The 15,191-nt window shown below is 40.4% G+C and overlaps 1 protein-coding gene across 1 annotated transcript; it reads right to left on the bottom strand.

The window, feature by feature from the left end:
• Positions 1 to 1,071: 1,071 nt before the first annotated feature.
• LOC110526219 (low choriolytic enzyme-like) lies at positions 1,072 to 6,563 on the bottom strand. Its single transcript, XM_021607003.2, has 10 exons — positions 6,543 to 6,563; positions 6,346 to 6,436; positions 3,269 to 3,275; positions 3,085 to 3,159; positions 2,842 to 2,988; positions 2,620 to 2,737; positions 2,157 to 2,335; positions 1,788 to 1,869; positions 1,483 to 1,607; positions 1,072 to 1,223 (listed from the first exon to the last, which is right to left on the bottom strand). Coding segments are annotated over exons 2-10 (813 nt in total). The 5' UTR covers positions 6,424 to 6,436; positions 6,543 to 6,563; the 3' UTR covers positions 1,072 to 1,221.
• Positions 6,564 to 15,191: the final 8,628 nt, after the last annotated feature.

Genomic DNA, 15,191 nt, shown 5'->3' with positions numbered 1-15,191 from the left:
AGGTAGGAAAAGGAAGGATTTATTTTACTAGGCAGTTAATAACAAATTCTTATTTTCAATGACGGCCTAGGAACACTGCCTGTTAACTGCCAATCAAGGGCAGAACGACAGATTTGTACCTTATCAGCTCGGGGGTTTGAACTTGCAACCTTCTGGTTACTGGTCCAACGCTCTAACCACTAGGCTACCCTGCCGCCCCAGATCCGTGCTGCAGCGCAATATAATAATCAAAAGTCAATTTTCCCGAGTTTGCGGAGACTACATTACTTTCATATTTCAATAATGCACATTTCAATCGTATTATAACCTGCGACTTCTGCAATACGTATTGAGTTGAACCCCTAGACTGTCTGTTGAGTGACACGTCCGAAGTAAGAGGGATTAACCAGACAGAATTTAAGAAACACAATTTAAGAAACACATACAACAAGTTTGTAGTCATAAGCTTGATGTATTCATTGCATGCTAGGAATATGAGCCCAAATACTGAACTTGACTAAATTGAATACGGGGGCACTAGATACGTAAAGTGCTTTAATTTCTAAACAGTAAAACAGATATGAATGAAAATACCCTTAAATAAAATGAGAATTTCGGTATTGTCGCCTCATATTAAACATTGATCTCAAATCCAAAATGCTGGAGTATAGAGCCAAATTAAACATAATAGCTTCACTGTCTAAATACCAACTATGTAGTATAAGGGAATTAGGGAAAACTAAACTATGACTATTGTACACTTTTATAGATGACATTGTGCATTCAAATTTTATATTGATGTTTTCTCTGTTGAGATGAGGTAGATGTTGTGAGGGAGAAGACACTTTTTATGTTTTCCTCAAACTGGTTATAATACTTTTCTTACATAGAAGTAAACACAAAATACTTTTATGATTGTATTTGTTATTCAACACAGTCCACAATTGTTTCTGTTTAGGGTTCCCGTGAAGATGTTCCATAGCTGTAATACGTGTTCAAAGCATTATAATACTTCTGCTGAGTAAAGCATGTATGGACACATATTTGGAGAACTGTATTGAAATGGAAGGATCAACACCGATTAGCTTTTGATTTCAGTTGATCATATTTTTATTGTGATTATTAGAGATGGCACAGCCTTGATGTTTTGAGGCAAATTGAATTCTAATAGTTCTACCACTAGAGGTGACTCTACTCCTTCAGCTGAATGATCTTGAGTCCATCGGAAGTGAGACCACAGGTTTCTATTGGGGGGAAAGGAGAAAACAATAGTGGTTATTTAATCATACACATAAAGCCATGTCCATTGTAATATATCCTCCCACCCTCAATGTCACAATTCTCACAGTTATTAAGCTCTAGATATATTCAAGCTATATTAGCTCTGGGGAAGAGGCATCCAGGAGGTTGTAACGAGAATTTATGATCCATTCCAGCAGCCTTGGCCTAGATTGAATCATCCAAACCCAAGTACAGTAAATTGTTCAGTGTGACAGTACTCACAGCAGCCATACAGCCTGTTCAGCCTGTCGATGTCGTTCTTGCTCATCTGAGTGGCCTCGCCGAAAGACACGTTGTTGTTGGGGATGGGCTCCATGGTGGGGCGGTTGTTCTTGGAGAAGGCGTACCTGTAACCACACCAAATCACAATGCAACACAATTTAGGCCTACTCAACAATGTCACTGCTGAAGCTACAGTATATATTGGCCTGAATGAAAGGACACTGTGGAAGGGATGGAACATTACGTATAATTGAGGTCCATTCCAGAAATATTTGTAATTTTTCGAAAGACATCACATAGCTGACCTCTCGTACTGCATGACAGAGTTGTAGTCATAGGGAGTTCCTTGGTTCAGGGTGGCGATCTTGTCGAAGTTGTACTTCATGTCTGAGATAAACAGATTAAAGACAAAATGTTCATAGAGCTGATAGGCTGCATTTCAGTGAGTGAGCAAGATCACTCAGTTACAATATTAAACAGAAATGAACAACTATAGAACTATAGATGACACTACAGCTTGAAAAACAAAAAGCAGGCATGCTGACAAGTACAGCATTATGCAGCCCCCAAAATATTGTCTTTTGTTAGAAGTAGCAGTTAGAGATAGAGGCTGTATCTTATCATGTAAAGTGAAAGTAAGTTCAAGGGAAACAGGATAAATGAATGGTATCGACCATCAATTATGTTCTCCCAGTAGACATGGATGTGGTTGTCACGGTCGCTGCGGGTCTGCTCGTGGTTAAAGCCCAGGGCATGAAGGAGCTCATGCTGGACGGTGCTGTGGTACAGGCAGCCCTGACGGGCCAAAGACACAGTCTGGGCATTACCCTGACGGCCAACATAAGAGTAGCACCTGGGAAGAAGAGCAGAGGAGAGTCAAGGTGCACCAATCCAATGCCAGAAATAAGGCCTAACCTAATCATCTAGTTCATTGTAAGGGTTTTTCGGAAATCTCGGGGTAATGGGTTCATAAGAGATACATGGTTGTGGGGATCAACAACTATTATTGTATGGATTATAATCTTCAAAGGGAAATTCAGTTACATATGTATTGATGTGACTTTCCTAGTTAAATGAAGGTTACATAAAATAATAATGTTTCATTTGTTTAATAATGTTGTTTAAATTCAGGCTCACCCGCTGCGAGACTCAATGCTGAGGTAGTCCCTCTCATTCTGGCGCTGGAAGAAGCGGATGCAGGTGGTTTCGGCGAAGGAGTCCAGACCCCGCAGGATGATGGCTACTTCGCGAGATGCTGTTGTAGAGATCAAATGAACAACAACCGATAGTGAAAGTGTTGCATCGCTTGTGCAATATCTCAACATATGAAATTAAATGTACACGAAAGTGAACACTTACAGAAGTGGTTGGCAATGACGTAGGGCACCCAGATGTTTCCGTCACTGTACTTTTGCCACAGACACCCGGTGGCGGTGCAGGGGTCGGCGTTCTTCTCCGAGGGCATGGCAATGTCTCCCATCAGAGTAGGCTCATCGGCTTCGGGGGCTTGAGAATAGAACATGGAGAACAGGTTACTCTGGGGGCTAGTCCAAAATAATTAATCTGCATGCTCTTTATTCCTTGAGCATTGAACCAACTTACTGAGGTCCCTGTTGGCTCTGGTCAGCAGCTCACCAACAGAGAGCTCAGCAGAGGTGTCTTCTTCCACAACATTCTCTGTAAGAAAGAACATTGGATCCATTAAGTATGCTAAATCATGACATTGTTTTTATTATTTATATGCTTGGTAATGTGAGATAGTGCCAAAACTGTTTTTTTTTCTCACCTTCAAACTTTGTATGACAATGTGAAAAAAGACAACAACAACGGAGAATACATATAAAATGAATATAGAGAATATGAATTCATGAAGAACAAAATACATGAAAATACATCGAGCTCCAAAAGTATTGGAACTGTGACACATTTGTTGTTGTTTTGGCTTTGTACTCCAGCATTTTGGATTTGAAATAATACAATGACTATGAGGTTAAAGTGCAAACTGTCCGCTTTAATTTGAGGGTATTTTCATCCATATCACAAATGTTATACCCTCAAGGCATGCTATCTACTCACCATTACAAGAACAGAAGGTTAGCATTTTCTGGGGGGTATGATATTCATGCGTCTGTAACTTTCTCACTAATCATTATTTTATTTTTATTTGTATTTCACCTTTATTTAACCAGGTAGGCAAGTTGAGAACAAGTTCTCATTTACAACTGCGACCTGGCCAAGATAAAGTAAAGCAGTTCGACACATACAACAACACAGAGTTAAACATGGAGTAAACAAACAAACAGTCAATATTACAGTATAAAAACAAGTCTATATACAATGTGTGCAAATGAATAAATAGGCAATAAATAGGCCATGGTGGTGAAGTAGATACAAAATAGCAATTAAACACTGGAATGGTAGATGTGCAGTAGATGAATGTGCAAAGTAGAAATACTGGGGTGCAAAGGAGCAAGATAAATAAATAAATACAGTAGGGGATGAGGTGGTTGTTTTTCCTATTTACAGATGGGCTATGTACAGGTGCAGTGATCTGTGAGCTGCTCTGACAGCTGGTGCTTAAAGCTAGTGAGGGAGATAAGTGTCTCCAGTTTCAGTGATTTTTGTAGTTCGTTCCAGTCATTGGCAGCAGAGAACTGGAAGGAGAGGCAGCCAAAGGAGGGAATTTGCTTTGGGGGTGACCATTGAGATATACCTGCTGAAGTGCGTGCTACGGGTGGGTGCTGGTATGGTGACCAGCGAGCTGAGATAAGGCGGGGCTTTACCTAGCAGAGTCTTGTAGATGACCTGGAGCCAGTGGGTTTGGCGATGAGTATGAAGCGAGGGCCAGCCAACGAGAGCGTACAGGTCGCAGTGGTGGGTAGTATATGGGACTTTGGTGACAAAACGGATGGCACTGTGATAGACTGCATCCAATTTGTTGAGTAGTGTTGGGGGCTATTTTGTAAATGACATCGCTGAAGTCGAGGATCGGTAGGATGGTCAGTTTTACGATGTTTGGCTGCATGAGTGAAGGATGCTTTGTTGCGAAATAGGAAGCCAATTCTAGATTTAATTTTGGATTGGAGATGTTTGATGTGAGTCTGGAAGGAGAGATAACAGTCTCACCAGACACCAGAGTGGTAATGATGGACTGGCGGGCAGGTGCGAGCAGCGATTGGTTGAAGCGCATGCATTTAGTTTTACTTGTATTTAAGAGCAGTTGGAGGCCATGGAAGGAGAGTTGTATGACATTGAAGCTCGTCTGGAGGGTAGATAACACAGTGTCCAAAGAAGGGCCAGAAGTATACAGAATGGTGTCTATTGCGTAGAGGTGGATCAGAGACTCACCAGCAGCAAGAGCGACATCATTGATGTATACAGAGAAGAGAGTCGGCCCAAGAATTGAACCCTGTGGCACCCCTATAGAGACTGCCAGAGGCCCGGAGAACAGGCCCTCCGATTTGACACACTGAACTCTATCGGAGAAGTAGTTGGTGAACCAGGCGAGGCAATCATTTGAGAAACCAAGAATGTTGAGTCTGCCGATAAGGATGTGGTGATTGACAGAGTCGAAGGCTTTGGCCAGGTCGATGAATACGGCTGCACAGTATTGTTTCTTATCGATGTCGGTTATGATATCGTTTAGGACCTTAAGCGTGGCTGAGGTGTACCCATGACCAGCTCTGAAACCAGATTGCATAGCGGAGAAGGTACGGTGGGATTCGAAATGGACGGTAATCTGTTTGTTAACTTGGCACTCGAAGACCTTAGAAAGGCAGGGTAGGATAGATATACTGTAGGTCTGTAGCAGTTTGGGTCAAGAGTGTCCCCCTCTTTGAAGAGGGGGATGACCGCAGCTGCTTTCCAATCTTTGGGAATCTCAGACGACACGAAAGAGAGGTTGAACAGGCTAGTAATAGGGGTTGCAACAATTTCGGCAGATAATTTTAGAAAGAAAGGGTCCAGATTGTCTAGCCCGGCTGATTTGTAGGGGTCCATATTTTGCAGCTCTTTCAGAACATCAGCTAACTAGATATGGGAGAAGGAGAAATGTGGGAGGCTTGGGTGAGTTGCTGTGGGGGGTGCAGGGCTGTTAACCGGGGTAGGGGTAGCCAGGTGGAAAGCATGGCCAGCTGTAGAAAAATGCTTATTGAAATTCTCAATTATAGTGGATTTATCGGTGGTGACAGAGTTTCCTATCCTCAGTGCAGTGGGCAGCTGGGAGGAGGTGCCCATATTCTCCATGGACTTTACAGTGTCCAATAACTTTTTTTTTTTTTGTGTTGCAGGAAGCAAATTTCTGCTTGAAAAAGCTAGCCCTGGCTTTCCTAACTACCTTTCCTAACTGCCTTATTCACGATTCATGCAGGATTATCCGTAATCATGGTAGCATCTACATTAATGTAGAAGTGTTTACAAACTTATTATATTCCTATTTCCGATAAAAGTAACTCCAAAATGACAGAATACATTATTTACCATTAATTTCTATTGGGCACAAAATAATCTGAAACACAACCAAAACAAACAGCAAATGCATCCAACAAATTTGTAGAGTCACAAGCTTTATGTGGTCATTGTGTGCTAGGAATATGGAACCAAATACTTAACATTTTACTACTTTAATACACATAATACATGTTTGTTCCCCTAAAATGGGGTGACTATGTACAAAAAGTGCTGCCATTTCTAAACGGTTCCCCCGATATGGATGAAAATACCCTAAACTTTTTGCTGACAGTCAAATTTTCAATTTTTCAATTTTTAAGGTCCCAGTGTTACTTTGAATGTGCAGACTGTTTGACTGAGTTTAGCAAAGCAGCAATCTTATGGCATGGTAGCTCCGTATCCTGTGTCACTTACCTCAGTCAGTTCCTCAACCCAGGCAGAGGACACCAGCATCAGGGTCAGGAGACCCACAGTGAACTTCAACACAAACATAGCAGCAAAAGAACTGTAGGATAAATACAAACACAAAAGGGAAAATCATTAAAACCAGACATAGTGTTAGACATTGCAGCTCACACACAGACAGTACGAATACTGAGCACAGCACTTACCTTAGAGCTTCGAGAAGGTATGGGTGAAACGGCAGTAGTTAGGGTCGTTTTTTATACTCTTTCCTTAGGCAAATAAACGTAGATAACGGACCACCAAATAAGGGAATATGGGCACAAAAATATGCTGACAGGTAAGGATATTTTATCTTGAGTCGAGGTTGCTGAAAGTCAGGTGGGAATTCTGTAGGGAATCCTTGAAACGTGTGTGAAACATGACATGTGTGAGGTGTGCATGTAAACATTTTGTACCATGACATCATATCATGGCTAAATATGTTTGACCTTGAGGATTTCCAAACAGGTGTGCCCTTCTCTGTGTGTCATTCTTCCTTTTCAAGATGCATATATGTAATTCAATTAATGAAGCCTCTTAATTAAAGTTAGATTTTTTTTCTGCTTTCATTCATTGCATTTTTTCATATTCAGAAATAGTAGCTGTGCATTGACGTGTGACAGGTTTGTTACATGTGTTAACATTTATTGATTCATTTTTTGTGATTTTATCATTGAACAGAATAAAAAAAAATATATATGTACGTGTTCACAATCTTCCAAAGGCCCCTCAAATAAAATGTTTACATTTGAGTAATTTAGCAGATGCTCTTATCCAAAGCAAGTTACAGTAATGAGTAAATACCTTTTTGTTCACACAGGTCCCCCGTGGGAATTGAACCCACAACCCTGGCATTGAAAATGCCTCTAAAACCAACTGAGCCACAAGGGATCACAATAACACATTGTGAAATCTTCTGATGTAATCTCTGCTGTTAGGAAATCTTTGTTGGTAGCCCACACACTCCATCACGTGTCAGTGGGTTCTCTCATTCGCCTTTATTTCAAGAGGTTCATAGATGGGCAGCTCTCACAAATTTGGGGTAATTTCTCCTAAATATTACATTACTCTTGTGCATTATGAAAGAGGCACATGTTGTGCAGTTTATAATAGGGCTTATAAAGTATGGATGGGGACTGAAAGTAGCTATTTCTCCTTACTGTTGTGTTTATATACTCAGTCTTTCTCTATGGTGGCCTGGTTCAGTCATTTGAATGTGTGCAACAAGAACAGACTGGATAAGATTGTGATGGTTTCCAGCAAGGTCAACCGACACTATTATCAGAGGTTTTTAAGAAATAGACCTAAGTAGTGAGAAAGAATCGCTACACTTTACAATAAGATTCCATTTTAAAAGGGATTATAAAGGGTTTGTAATTATGTCATTAACAGTTATTTAATAATTTGTAAATGCATTATAAACTATTAATAAATGGGCTATATAAATTGGTTATAATTGGTCAAAATAGTGTGAGTCACTATTTACCTCCAGCTATTCATCATTTATAAATACACTTACAAATGCGTATAATATTGAACCCTTATGTATCCTCATGCAACCTTATTTTTCTACGGTTGCACAGTTTTTCTCTCTTTTGTGTGTGATGAATTGTTGCTGTCATAGGAACAGAAATGGATGGATTTAGACCAATGGTCAACTCCAATGATGTGTTTTGCCCCACATGTGAAACTCTGATAATGCATTGGTACCCTTACTTATTCCAGGAACGAAGGCTTCATCTGAAGATTTCAAGGCATATTATTGGTGTGGCTTGCTGGATTAGGAGAAATGACCCCGAATTTGTGAGATCTGCCCATCTATGAAAAATTCTTGAAATTCATTCTTTAAACCTGAAATGTGCCCGAATGTTGTGTTGACACTGACATCGTGTGACAGTGTGTTGTGAAAGGATGGAGAGAAGTGTGCAAAGGCCAGACAGAATAGTTGTGGGATAGAAACTACCTAGCTAGCTAGCTCGGAAAAGTTCGCTAGCTAGCATTAAGTAAAACCAGAAATTTTGAAATTCTGCTAGACGATTTAGCATGATATAATCTTTGGCATGATACAGTTAGCAAGCTAAGTAGATAACGTTTTCTGGCTAGGTAGCTTCGCTAACTAACGTCAACATGACAGCATTTCCATGCAATTTGTTTATCCAACTTTTTTGGATTAGCACGCTAGCTAGCTAAATTATCTAACCCACCTGTGAACTCAGGTACTGTCTAGCTAGGTAGCTGGTAAATGAGTTAGCTTGCATCATTTTCAGCACAGTGCTGAGCGATGAGTGCCTTTTGATGTCGGTTTGGTTTCAGTTATGATTATTAAAAAATAATCATGTTTTTGATTTAGGTTTCAATTATTTTTTTAGACATTAAATGCACTATGCATTATGTGGTTTGAATGCTGTAAGAACATTGAATAAAACAATTAATAAAAATCTCATGATGGTATTGACTGTCCATTACTGCTTATCACTTATTAACTATAATTTATTCACATTACTTGCTTAACCATCAAACTTATTTGATGACTTTATGATTTCATTTCTTTGTCGTCTCATCTCTATAGAGCTGCTGCCTAGTTCTTCGGAGTAAATAAGGCATATATATATATACAGTGCCTTGCGAAAGTATTCGGCCCCCTTGAACTTTGCGACCTTTTGCCACATTTCAGGCTTCAAACATAAAGATATAAAACTGTATTTTTTTGTAAAGAATCAACAACAAGTGGGACACAATCATGAAGTGGAACGACATTTATTGGATATTTCAAACTTTTTTAACAAATCAAAAACAGAAAAATTGGGCGTGCAAAATTATTCAGCCCCCTTAAGTTAATACTTTGTAGCGCCACCTTTTGCTGCGATTACAGCTGTAAGTCGCTTGGGGTATGTCTCTATCAGTTTTGCACATCGAGAGACTGAACTTTTTTCCCATTCCTCCTTGCAAAACAGCTCGAGCTCAGTGAGGTTGGATGGAGAGCATTTGTGAACAGCAGTTTTCAGTTCCTTCCACAGATTCTCGATTGGATTCAGGTCTGGACTTTGACTTGGCCATTCTAACACCTGGATATGTTTATTTTTGAACCATTCCATTGTAGATTTTGCTTTATGTTTTGGATCATTGTCTTGTTGGAAGACAAATCTCCGTCCCAGTCTCAGGTCTTTTGCAGACTCCATCAGGTTTTCTTCCAGAATGGTCCTGTATTTGGCTCCATCCATCTTCCCATCAATTTGAACCATCTTCCCTGTCCCTGCTGAAGAAAAGCAGGCCCAAACCATGATGCTGCCACCACCATGTTTGACAGTGGGGATGGTGTGTTCAGCTGTGTTGCTTTTACGCCAAACATAACGTTTTGCATTGTTGCCAAAAAGTTCAATTTTGGTTTCATCTGACCAGAGCACCTTCTTCCACATGTTTGGTGTGTCTCCCAGGTGGCTTGTGGCAAACTTTAAATGACACTTTTTATGGATATCTTTAAGAAATGGCTTTCTTCTTGCCACTCTTCCATAAAGGCCAGATTTGTGCAATATACGACTGATTGTTGTCCTATGGACAGAGTCACCTCAGCTGTAGATCTCTGCAGTTCATTCAGAGTGATCATGGGCCTCTTGGCTGCATCTCTGATCAGTCTTCTCCTTGTATGAGCTGAAAGTTTAGAGGGACGGCCAGGTCTTGGTAGATTTGCAGTGGTCTGATACTCCTTCCATTTCAATATTATCGCTTGCACAGTGCTCCTTGGGATGTTTAAAGCTTGGGAAATCTTTTTGTATCCAAATCCGGCTTTAAACTTCTTCACAACAGTATCTCGGACCTGCCTGGTGTGTTCCTTGTTCTTCATGATGCTCTCTGCGCTTTTAATGGACCTCTGAGACTATCACAGTGCAGGTGCATTTATACGGAGACTTGATTACACACAGGTGGATTGTATTTATCATCATTAGTCATTTAGGTCAACATTGGATCATTCAGAGATCCTCACTGAACTTCTGGAGAGAGTTTGCTGCACTGAAAGTAAAGGGGCTGAATAATTTTGCACGCCCAATTTTTCAGTTTTTGATTTGTTAAAAAAGTTTGAAATATCCAATAAATGTTGTTCCACTTCATGATTGTGTCCCACTTGTTGCTGATTCTTCACAAAAAAATACAGTTTTATATCTTTATGTTTAAAGCCTGAAATGTGGCAAAAGGTCGCAAAGTTCAAGGGGGCCGAATACTTTCGCAAGGCACTGTATATATATAATTTATAAAACATTTAAATCAGAAATATCTTATTTCCATAAGTATTCAGACCCTTTGCTATGTGACTCGAAATTGAGCTCAGGTGCATCCTGTTTCCATTGATTATCCTTGATATGTTTCTACAACCTGATTGGAGTTCACCTGTGGTAAATTCAATTGATTGGACATGATTTGGAAAGGCACACACCTGTCTATATAAGGTCCCAATGTTGACAGGGTATGTCAGAGCAAAAAACCAAGCCATGAGATTGAAGGAATTGTCCGTAGAGCTCCTAGACAGGATTGTGTCGAGACCTGGAGAAGGGTACCAAAATATTTCTGCAATATTGAAGGTCCTTAAGAACACAGTGACCTCCATCATTCTAAAATAGAATAAGTTTGTAACCACCAAGACTTCCTAGAGCTGGCCGCCTAGCCAAACTGAGCAATCTGGGGAGAAGGGCCTTGGTCAGGGAGGTGACCAAGAACCCGATGGTCAATCTGACAAAGCTCTAGAGTTCCTCTGTGGAGATGGGAGAACCTTCCAGAAGGACAACAATCTCTGCAGCACTCCACCAATCAGGCCTTTATGGTGACCAGACGGGAGCCATTCCTCAGTAAAAGGCACTTGACAACCCACTTGGAGTTTGCCATAAGGCACCTAAAGAATCTCAGACCATGAGAAACAAGATTGAACTCTTTGGCCTGAATGCCAAGCATCACGTCTGGAGGAAACCTGGCACCATCCCTACAATGAAGCGTGGTTGTGGCAGAATCATGTTGAGGGGATGTTTTTCAGCAGCAGGGACTGTGAGACTAGTTAGGATTGAGGCAAAGATGAACATAGCAAAATACAGAGAGATCATTGATGGAAACCTGCTCCAGAGCTCTCAGGACCTCAGACTGCAGCGAAGGTTTACCTTCCAACAGGACGATGACCCTAAGCACACAGCGAAGACAACACAGGAGTGGCTTCAGGACAAGTCTCTGAATGATCAGCCAGAGCCCAGACTTAAACCTGATCGAACATCCCTGGAGATGTGCAGCAACGCTCGCCATCCAACCTGACAGAGCTTGAGAGGACCTGCAGAGAAGAATGGGAGAAACTCCCCAAGTACAGGTGTGTCAAGCTTGTAAAGTCATACCCAAGAAGACTCGAGGCTGTAATCGCTGCCAAAGGTGCATCAACAAAGTATGAGTAAAGCATCCGAATATTTATGTAAATGTGTAATTTACTGAAATGTACGTAAATTTCAGTTTTTACTTTGTCATTATGGGGTATTGTGTGTAGATTGATGAGGGGAAAAAACGATGTAATCATTTTTCAAATAAGGCTGTAACCTAATGTAATCATTTTTCAAATAAGGCTGTAACCTAATGTAATCATTTTTCAAATAAGGCTGTAACCTAATGTAATCATTTTTCAAATAAGGCTGTAACCTAATGTAATCATTTTTCAAATAAGGCTGTAACCTAATGTAATCATTTTTCAAATAAGGCTGTAACCTAATGTAATCATTTTTCAAATAAGGCTGTAACCTAATGTAATCATTTTTCAAATAAGGCTGTAACCTAATGTAATATTTTTTTCTCCCTTATTTTACCAGCTAAGTTGACTGAGAACACATTCTCATTTACAGCAACAACCTGGGGAATAGTTACAGGCGAGAGGAGGGGGGATGAATGAGACAATTGTAAGCTGGGGTTGAATAGGTGACCATGATGATATGAGATCCAGATTGGGAATTTATTCAGGACACCAGAGTTAACACCCCTACAATAAGTGCCATGGGATCTTTAGTGACCGCAGAGAGTCAGGACACTCATTTAAAATCCCATCCAAAAGACAGCACCCTACACCGGTCAATCATTGCCCAGGGGATTGAGATATTTTTTTTAGACCAGAGGAAAGGGTGCCTCCTTCTGGCCCTCCAACACCACATCCAGCAGGATCTGGTCTCCCATCCTGCTAAGCTTCAGAAGGAAGTCAGCATTTGGATGCAGGGTGGTATGCTGCTGACTAATAAAATATAGAAAAGGTCAAGGGGTCTGAATACCTTGTGAAAGCACTGTATATGACTGCTGAATACCAACTATCAATCACATAGATCAGGCATTTTCAGGCTCAGGAAGCAACTGCTTTCTATCCCTCTCGATCACCTGTTCTTTCTTCTCTCTGTCTCCGTGTCTGCTCCGCAAAGACAGGACCAGTTTAAATGGGAGCGCAATGGATTATGGTCATTGTAGTTAATTACTACGTTTTCTGTGCTAAACTATGTATAATATTGGCCTGTTGGAAACAACAACATTGTGTAACAGTATAGCTTCCGTCCCTCTCCTCGCCCCTACCTGGGCTCGAAACAGGGACCCTCTGCACACATCAACAACTGCCTCCCACGAAGCATCATTACCCATCGCTCCACAAAAGCTGCGGCACTTGCAGAGCAAGTACTTCAATGTCTCTATCAACTACTTCAAGGTCTCAGAGCGAGTGACGTCACCGATTAAAACGCTATTGGCGCGCACCCTGCAAAATAGCTAGCCATTTCACATTGGTTACAAACACACAGTTCAGACTTCATCTGATATATCTCTACAGAAACTGCACATCAAGCTCACAGAAAACAATATAACCTACTTTAGTCAATTAGTTGTTGAAAAAACAAAAAATAACCAACCTTTAATCTGTGGTAGCTAGATATTAGTCTTAGCAAGTAATGTTAAACACCAGATAGATATTATTATTATTATTATTAGCTAGCAGTAGATAACATAACTAGCTAAGCCTAAGTTGTATAAATCATGATAATGAGGATAGAGTTATGTGTATAGTACATAGATAGTGTCTATGCTAAATTGTCATATATTCCTCTTCTCTCTCACATATCCCATAAAGTCTCACACTCCTGGATGAGAAAATGCTTCACAAGAAAGAAACAAATGAAGACAGAATGGGACCATGAGACAGGGACCAAGGTTGGCATGGTGATGGAGGACGTCTTCCTGGCTAACGGCTGTGCACATGCTGATATACCCTCCATGCTGTCCAGGGACATTCACAACGGCACCGTGGCCAATAATGTTCCTTCTGTGTCCCCTTCTTTTGGCTAGGTTGAAGCCAGCCTCATAAATGTAAATATAAACCAAGACTCTCTGAAACAGACAACAAGACAATATAGACCTAGAGCAGTCAATATGGTGAGGCACAATACACTGGATTACAGTACTGTAATGTGTCTATACAGTGCTGATATGATAGTAAATGCACAGTATAGTACTTGCACATATTCATAGCGCTGTTCTTTAGCCCTCTCTGAGTTTCACTCAAATGGCACCCTGTAGACCCTGTTTCATCCGGATTCGGGTGAGCTGTAATACATGGACCAATATAGACAAGCCCACCTGGTGAATGTTATTGAATATTGTGTTGTCTGCAATTATGTGGTTCAGGATTTCTTGTAGTCTAATGGTGTTGTTTGCCACCACCATGTTCACAATAGCAGTCCCCTGTTCTGGTGTGAACAGCCAGTGTCTTTCACCATGGTCTGGCCGTCTCTCAGTTCTGCAGGAGATACACAAATATAATATGATTGGTTACAGTAAGCTAAACTAATCTATTTTCTTTCCATATGAAATGGCATTACTGTAGCATTGGCCAACAATCACTGAGGAACATAGGCCTACTGATATGCCGGACTGCAGTATACTACAGTATACATACATAAAGAGCATAGTGTAGATGGTAGGTAACTTACCGGTTGTCATTTCTAAATGTACAGATGATAGATGTAACCGTGTGGGGCTCAAGGTTAGCCTCCCTCATACTCAATTCATAAGTGAACAATTCAGCAACTAGTGTTCACACCTGTGAGGAGTGGGTGTTGCCAACTGGTGTATAGAGCTTGGCATTGTGATTGGTGTTGCTTTCCAAAGGGGCTAAAGAAATATTCATTTTGAATGTTGTGCCTAATGTAGAGAACTGTGTCTAGTGTTTAACAAAACATGTGATATGGAATTGAAAACTGAGTGTAAAGCATGAATTGTGCTTGCAATTTTGCAGACTTGGTTTAGGGATTTGGTACATGAGTTTCAGGTTTCGGTGATTGCATCTCAAGTTCCAATTTTAGTGTGTAAACAATTAGGAAAAACTGTAAAATTGTTTACCAATGTATCCTTCTACTAATTAAATTACATTTTGTTCTTACTATGTATTGCATGATTGAGGAGATTATATGATGTTATAAATATTTGCAACTCATTAACAAATGGTCAGTAGGTTTCCACTTTCTTGAAAGGTTTCTTTTCAGCAGTTTTAAATGTTGGTAACTCATTTGTTAATAGTCAGTGGATTGTCACTTTACAATATGGTACAATTTTGCAGTTATAAATGTTAATAACTGTCATACATGTTTGTAGGTCTGTCACTTTAAAATAAGGTATACTTTTAGCAGTTATATACAGTGGTGAGAACAAGTATTTGAGACACTGCCGATTTTGCAGGTTTTCCTACTTACAAAGCATGTAGAGGTCTGTCATTTTAATCATAGGTACAGTTCAACTGTGAGAGACGGAATCTAAAACAACAATCCTGAAAA

The sequence above is a fragment of the Oncorhynchus mykiss genome, chromosome 6, assembly GCF_013265735.2.
Source record: "Oncorhynchus mykiss isolate Arlee chromosome 6, USDA_OmykA_1.1, whole genome shotgun sequence".
In the NCBI taxonomy this organism is placed as follows: Eukaryota; Metazoa; Chordata; class Actinopteri; order Salmoniformes; family Salmonidae; genus Oncorhynchus; species Oncorhynchus mykiss.
This window is presented reverse-complemented; position numbering and strand designations above follow the sequence as displayed.

Bases quoted from the DNA above. Each gene is read 5' to 3' on its own strand.
- LOC110526219 (XM_021607003.2), bottom strand. From the start codon at position 6,423: ATGTTTGTGTTGAAGTTCACTGTGGGTCTCCTGACCCTGATGCTGGTG. The intron at 2,989-3,084 runs GTAAGTTGGTTC...TCTATTCTCAAG, and splicing joins CAGAGCCAACAGGGACCTCA to CCCCCGAAGCCGATGAGCCT. The intron at 1,870-2,156 runs GTCGATACCATT...TGTTTATCTCAG, and splicing joins CTGGGAGAACATAATTGATG to ACATGAAGTACAACTTCGAC.